The sequence below is a fragment of the Leuciscus leuciscus genome (genome assembly GCF_965113295.1).
Source record: "Leuciscus leuciscus genome assembly, chromosome: 14".
Lineage (NCBI taxonomy): Eukaryota > Metazoa > Chordata > Actinopteri > Cypriniformes > Leuciscidae > Leuciscus > Leuciscus leuciscus.
The window spans coordinates 1,431,162-1,438,924 of NC_138738.1; the positions used below are offsets into that span (position 1 = coordinate 1,431,162).

A 7,763-nucleotide genomic window follows, 5' to 3' on the forward strand; every position below is an offset into this window, starting at 1 on the left:
TTCATTCCGCTAAAACTAACTAGATCAGCGCGCAGTTTACGGACAAACTACTTCCCAAACTATTATTCCGTGCATACATGGATAAAGGAAAAGCGGGAAACATGTCTGCATTTATTTTTTGAATGTTGACTATTAAAGTTTTGCAGAACTTGCGGTGCGCTTTGCATCATTTCTGCAGTCCTCAGCATCACGTTTTCATTGACTTTTACAACATTCAGCTGCACTACTTGTTGCACTTCCTCACAGACTTAATTTTGGGGTTTTTACTAATGGAAAAAAAGTTGTTTCTATTTTTATTTGTCAATTCCAATAAAAAAAAACGCTAAATAGAATCTCATAGAATATTATACGTGCTATTAAGAAGATTACAACTGACTTTGAAATTAATGTCGTGGACTATGATTTATGTCATTCTTTAATTAATTGATTTTGGTCCAATAAGTAATACCTCAGCTATCGGAATTTAATAGAAGAAAATAACAGGTTATCCAATGCTTTATATGTTTAATACACTCTGTCAACTTGGATAATTTATTTAGAGATTTAATGAAATATACAACTGAATATAATTTGCATAACAGTGGAAACTAATTTCATGTTTTCTTGTAATATTACCAAGTGGCAGCATTTATATTGAAAATAACAGAGGGCCGAACACAGATCCTTGTGGCACTCCTTAATTTACTGACATTATCTTAGATTTTTCCCCTTTAAATAGACAAATGGTTTGTTAGGGACGATCTAAACCACTTTAAAGCCTGTCTCTGAATACCAGTGTAATTTTGTAATCGATCTAAGAGTGTTTTATGATCTATAGTGTCGAACGCAGCACTAATATCAACTAAAACTAGCTAAATGTAGTTATTTGTAATTTTAACGAGTGCAGTTTCTGTGCTATGATGAAGCCTGAACGTTTCTTTTTTGTTGTTGAAAGTTTTATTAAGAAGATTACAACTGACTTTGAAATTAATGTAATTGACCTTATGATTGATGTCATTCTTTAATTATTGTTAGTATTATTAAGGTTAATTTATGTGAGCAACTTCAAAATTCAAAATTACATTGTTGATAGGGTTATACTTGTTCCTCAAAAAGTGTTTTGTCAGGGCATTAAAGCACAAATGCAGTGTGTTCAATCATGCATATTCATTTAAAAATCGATATTTAAATTGCATGCAACTTTAAATCTTATTAAGTTATAAAAAAGCAACAGTTATACAGTATTGAATCTGAATACCTTTGTCGTTCGTGAAGAGAGTTGTTCCGTTTGGGCCTATAGGTTTTTTATAAGCACACAAGTCACACTCTATAAACTCATTTGCCAGCCGGCCTGTTTATTTCACATTTCATCCACACTGCATTCGTTTATAGATCGTGTGTAGATGAATGTAAGACAATTGTTCTCGGCAATGTCTCAGAGGATCCGATTCGTTTAGAAAAAAAAGAGTTGTGAATGTGCTTTGCTGAGCGATTGTGTATCTTAACAGTTGTAGTGTTTGACATGATCGAAGACGTTTTGTTGGAGATGCTCGCAGAAAAGTGTGTATTTGTGTGCATGAGTGTGGTTAGAGAGGTTCCTCATTTTGGATGCGGTATAAGTGTCAGTTTTGTCAAGCTCACACCCGTGTGTGTGTGTGTGTGTGATCCTCAGAGCTAACGGGTTAAAGCCCACCCTGTCACCTCTCATACACACACACACTCGCCCTGTGTGTGTTCTTGTAGAGGTGAGAGATGCTTCTGACCCTTTATAAACTCGCTTCCTTAATTCCTCTGTCAGTGATGCACAGAGGGAACGTTTGAGATTTTAGCTTCTTGTTCCACCAATGGTCAGTTTTACAAAGACTTAAGACTTTAAAAATATGCAAATCAATCAAATGCTGCAGGAGGTTTTCTTTTTCTTGTCACTTTTCTTCATCGTGTGATTTTGATGGATGTATGAAATCAGTTCTCCTCAAGTTCACACACGTGAGGAGAATCACATTAATCATCAACATCATCCACTTAAAACTAAAAGCTCCAAAAGTTGTTTTTTTAAAACCTTTTTTAGTTTTATAAAGAACCTTTCAGTGATCATTTCTTAATTTTTTTTTTTTTTTTTTTTTTTTGTGTGAAGAACATATAAAAAATCGAACAATATTTTTAACTCTATAAAGCACTTTAAGTGGTTCCATGGATGTTAAAGGTTTTACTTGGAACATTTAATGCCAATAAATAACGTATTTTTTAACAAACACAATACTGACTGTCTTCATCTTCAACTTCACATCTATTGAATTTGTTGGTCAAACTTATCGTTTTTTATTTGAAAAGTGTGTTTGTGGATATTTCTTTGCAATAAATGACACTTGCTTTAATATCTGAGATCTAATGCAGTGACGTTCACAGGTTTGGATTGTGCTGTAAGTGTCCAGATATATTTGCGGGACACTGTTGAGTGACAAAAACATTGAACAATGACGTGCAAATCATTCTGTAACGTGTGTGTGTGTGTGTGTGTGTGTGTGTGTGCGTGTGTGAGAGAGAGAGAGGGTGTGTGTCTCTCTGTGTGAGTGTGTGTGTGTGCATATGTAGAACAGATGATTGTGGAGAGAGAAAACTCAATCATCAAACACTTCTCTGGATCATGGCGCGTTCTTTACTTGTTTCGTTCCTCAACTTCACTTTTCTCCAGTTTTAAGTGTAAACTGCAGATTCAGATTCATTATGTGAGCGAGACCTGCTTGTTATCAGTGTGTGCAAGAGTGTGTGTGAGTGTCTGTGTGTGTATATTGTGTATAATGGGATTCCAGGCTGACAGTGGACAGTGTCCGTCCTAAAACACGAAGACAAAAACATCTAGTTTCATGTTTTGCCGGCGTCTCTCAAAGAGCGAACGCTTTCATCCGATCAGCTCCATAAAACAAGCCTGAGGAGTGCAGATGTTGTTCAGTCCGACGACAACACTGGGAATGTCTTTTCTACGGAGGAATCCTTTACGATACAGTGTGTGAGTGTGTGTGTGAGTGAGTGTGTGTGTGAGTGTGTGTGTGTGTGTGTGAGTGAGTGTGTGAGTGTGTGTGTGAGTGAGTGTGTGAGTGTGTGTGTGTGTGTGTGTGTGTGTGTGTGTGTGTGTGTGTGTGTGTGTGTGTGTGTGTGTGTGTGTGTGTGTGTGTGTGTGTTTGACTGACTGAGTGTGTGTATGTGTGTGTGTGTGCATTTGTCACAACTAGAGCCAAGTTTGTGATGTATCAGATTTCACGGACGTCTAATTGTCATGTGATCTGAAACGTCGCATCTTTGTTTTCTGCGATTATTACGGCCTTGGATTTTGCCGTAGTGCTTCAGTTACTGCTCACTTCTCTGCTTATTGTCTCTCGCTGTTCACGTTTTCTTTCTCTCTCTCTCTCGATTGCCTCTTTGCGTTTTCTTTTTTCAAGTGCCAATTTATTTAAACTCTTTTCCCTTTTTCTTCATTCGCCTTCATTGATTTCCAAACCCCAGCCTTTGTAGGCAGCTGGGGTCCAGCTGTGTGTCTGCTGTCGAGTGTGTGTGTGTGTGTGTGTGTGTGTGTTTCTCTGGCACAGTCTTGTCACAGTGGGCAGAATGCGAGAAAACGACAGACAGAGAGAGAGAGAGAGAGAGAGAGAGAGAGAGAGAGAGAGACTAAGAAAAAGTCGCTTGTCATTTTGGACAACAGAAGAGAACTGGGCAAGAAATCATAGAGATTTGAGAGAGAGAGAGAGTGAGCGAGAGCGAGACAGAGTCCCGGCTCCAAAGTTTATTAGTGGCTCCCCAAACGAGAGAGCCGAGGCGTCAGACGCAGCGGGAGACAGAAAGAGGAGGGATAAAATACAGGACCAGAGATCGGGACAGTAAAAGTGTCTCAGAAGATGTGCCTGTTCCTTTGTGAGAAATTAATTAGGACCAAAATATAAATAATCTTATATTTATAATAACTGTATATATCACAATACAGTTATTTCTGCTGGAAATTTTAATTAAAGATGCATTCTTTAAAAATGTTTTAGATATAGTAACTAGGGTTTGAAATTAACAACCGCCAAATGCGCGTAAAAATCAACTGTGGCGGATCACGCTGTCAAATCACTAGACAATTTGGCGATGTACTTATAATGTTTACTCACTTTGCTGTAGAAGACAAATCTGCAGATTTAGCGCAAATACTCAACTCGTGAGTCATCATGATATATTAAAGGGATGGTTCACCCAAAAATGAAAATTAGCCCATGATTTACTCTCGCTCAAGTCATCCTAGGTGTATATGACGTTCTTCTTTCAGACGAATACAATCAGAGTTATATAAAAAAATGTCCTGGCTCTTCCAACAGCTCTTCAACCGCTCAGTGAATGGCTGTTTCTGTTTTGAAGTCCATAAAAGTGCATCTATCCATCATAAAAGTGCATCTATCCATCATAAAACTGCATCTAAGTGCATTTATCCATCATAAAAGTGCATCTATCATCATAAAAGTGTATCTATCCATCATAAAAGTGCATCTATACATCATAAAAGTGATTCTATCCATCATAAAAGTATATCTATCCATCATAAAAGTGATTCTATCCATCATAAAAGTGCGTCTATCCATCATAAGTGTATCTATCCATCATAAAAGTGCATCTATCCATCATAAAAGTGATTCTATCCATCATATAAGTGCATCTATCCATCATAAAAGTGATTCTATCCATCATAAAAGTGCGTCTATCCATCATAAAATTGTATCTATCCATCATAAAAGTGCATCTATCCATCATAAAAGTGTATCTATCCATCATAAAAGTGCATCTATCCATCATAAAAGTGCATCTATCCATCATAAAAGTGATTATATCCATCATAAAAGTGTATCTATCCATCATAAAAGTGCATCTATCCATCATAAAAGTGATTCTATCCATCATAAAAGTGCATTTATCCATCATAAAAGTGCATCTATCCATCATAAAAGTGCATCTATCCATCATAAAAGTGTATCTATCCATCATAAAAGTGCGTCTATCCATCATAAAAGTGTATCTATCCATCATAAAAGTGCATCTATCCATCATAAAAGTGTATCTATCCATCATAAAAGTGCATCTATCCATCATAAAAGTGATTCTATCCATCATAAAAGTGCGTCTATCCATCATAAAATTGTATCTATCCATCATAAAAGTGCATCTATCCATCATAAAAGTGTATCTATCCATCATAAAAGTGCATCTATCCATCATAAAAGTGTATCTATCCATCATAAAAGTGCATCTATCCATCATAAAAGTGATTCTATCCATCATAAAAGTGTATCTATCCATCATAAAAGTGCATCTATCCATCATAAAAGTGCATCTATCCATCATAAAAGTGCATCTATCATCATAAAAGTGTATCTATCCATCATAAAAGTGTATCTATCCATCATAAAAGTGCATCTATCCATCATAAAAGTGATTCTATCCATCATAAAAGTGTATCTATCCATCATAAAAGTGCATCTATCCATCATAAAAGTGTATCTATCCATCATAAAAGTGCGTCTATCCATCATAAAAGTGTATCTAACCTACTTGTGTTACTCACCTGAGAACCTGCCTGTGTTACTCACCTGAGAACCTACTTGTGTTACTCACCTGAGAACCTGCCTGTGTTACTCACCTGAGAACCTGCCTGTGTTACTCACCTGAGAACCTGCCTGTGTTACTCACCTGAGAACCTACTTGTGTTACTCACCTGAGAACCTGCCTGTGTTACTCACCTGAGAACCTGCCTGTGTTACTCACCTGAGAACCTACCTGTGTTACTCACCTGAGAACCTCCTTTTGTTACTCACCTGAGAACCTACTTGTGTTACTCACCTGAGAACCTACCTGTGTTACTCACCTGAGAACCTACTTGTGTTACTCACCTGAGAACCTACTTGTGTTACTCACCTGAGAACCTGCCTATGTTACTCACCTGAGACCCTACCTGTGTTACTCACCTGAGAACCTACTTGTGTTACTCACCTGAGAACCTGCCTATGTTACTCACCTGAGAACCTACTTGTGTTACTAACCTGAGAACCTACTTGTGTTACTCACCTGAGAACCTACCTGTGTTACTCACCTGAGAACCTACCTGTGTTACTCACCTGAGAACCTACTTGTGTTACTCACCTGAGAACCTGCCTGTGTTACTCACCTGAGAACCTGCCTGTGTTACTCATCTGAGAACCTGCCTGTGTTACTCACCTGAGAACCTACTTGTGTTACTCACCTGAGAACCTGCCTGTGTTACTCACCTGAGAACCTGCCTGTGTTACTCACCTGAGAACCTACTTGTGTTACTCACCTGAGAACCTGCCTGTGTTACTCACCTGAGAACCTGCCTGTGTTACTCACCTGAGAACCTACCTGTGTTACTCACCTGAGAACCTCCTTTTGTTACTCACCTGAGAACCTACTTGTGTTACTCACCTGAGAACCTGCCTGTGTTACTCACCTGAGAACCTACTTGTGTTACTCACCTGAGAACCTGCCTGTGTTACTCACCTGAGAACCTACTTGTGTTACTCACCTGAGAACCTGCCTGTGTTACTCACCTGAGAACCTGTCTGTGTTACTCACCTGAGAACCTGCCTGTGTTACTCACCTGAGAACCTACTTGTGTTACTCACCTGAGAACCTGCCTGTGTTACTCACCTGAGAACCTGCCTGTGTTACTCACCTGAGAACCTACCTGTGTTACTCACCTGAGAACCTTCTTTTGTTACTCACCTGAGAACCTACTTGTGTTACTCACCTGAGAACCTACTTGTGTTACTCACCTGAGAACCTACTTGTGTTACTCACCTGAGAACCTGCCTATGTTACTCACCTGAGACCCTACCTGTGTTACTCACCTGAGAACCTACTTGTGTTACTCACCTGAGAACCTGCCTATGTTACTCACCTGAGAACCTACTTGTGTTACTAACCTGAGAACCTACTTGTGTTACTCACCTGAGAACCTACTTGTGTTACTCACCTGAGAACCTACCTGTGTTACTCACCTGAGAACCTACTTGTGTTACTCACCTGAGAACCTACTTGTGTTACTCACCTGAGAACCTACTTGTGTTACTCACCTGAGAACCTGCCTATGTTACTCACCTGAGAACCTGCCTGTGTTACTCACCTGAGAACCTGCCTATGTTACTCACCTGAGACCCTACTTGTGTTACTCACCTGAGAACCTGCCTATGTTACTCACCTGATAACCTGCCTGTGTTACTCACCTGAGACCCTACCTGTGTTACTCACCTGAGAACCAACTTGTGTTACTCACCTGAGAACCTACTTGTGTTACTCACCTGAGAACCTACTTGTGTTACTCACCTGAGACCCTACTTGTGTTACTCACCTGAGAACCTGCCTATGTTACTCACCTGATAACCTGCTTGTGTTACTCACCTGAGACCCTACCTGTGTTACTCACCTGAGAACCAACTTGTGTTACTCACCTGAGAACCTACCTGTGTTACTCACCTGAGAACCTGCCTGTGTTACTCACCTGAGACCCGACGTGTGTTACTCACCTGAGACCCTACTTGTGTTACTCACTTGAGAACATACTCTACTGTACTGGAACATACTCTTACAACAACCGATACTCTGGGTTCGGGCCAAATACACATAATCTTTACTCTGTTTAATTTGACGTTAGTGTGAACTCGTGAACTCCTGTCCATCTGCTCTCCAGTCCTTCACCTGCTCTGAGAAACCATCATCTGACTTACCTGTAGCCTTCCACTCTGCTT

At 39.4% G+C, this 7,763-nt stretch overlaps 2 protein-coding genes and 1 long non-coding RNA gene across 5 annotated transcripts in view; 2 read left to right on the plus strand and 1 right to left on the minus strand.

The window, feature by feature from the left end:
* LOC309474199 overlaps positions 1–2,010 on the minus strand; it is a 59,876-nt gene extending 57,866 nt beyond the window's left edge. For 2 of the 3 annotated variants that reach the window (XR_014197232.1, XR_014197233.1), the window contains exon 1: positions 1,238–2,010. This is a non-coding gene — a long non-coding RNA (uncharacterized lncRNA). The remainder of the gene's footprint in view (positions 1–1,237) is intronic. The other variant, XR_014197234.1, reaches the window with a different exon arrangement.
* LOC309474070 (zinc finger E-box-binding homeobox 1) overlaps positions 1–7,763 on the plus strand; it is a 48,959-nt gene that overhangs the window by 1,065 nt on the left and 40,131 nt on the right. The gene's annotated exons all lie outside the window — the stretch shown is intronic.
* On the plus strand, positions 2,039–5,595 carry LOC309513967 (uncharacterized protein; the record flags this gene model as incomplete). Its single annotated transcript, XM_082190089.1, has 2 exons — positions 2,039–4,472; positions 4,659–5,595. Exons 1-2 carry the CDS (start codon positions 4,348–4,350, stop codon positions 5,593–5,595), a joined length of 1,062 nt encoding a protein of 353 aa, XP_082046215.1. The 5' UTR covers positions 2,039–4,347.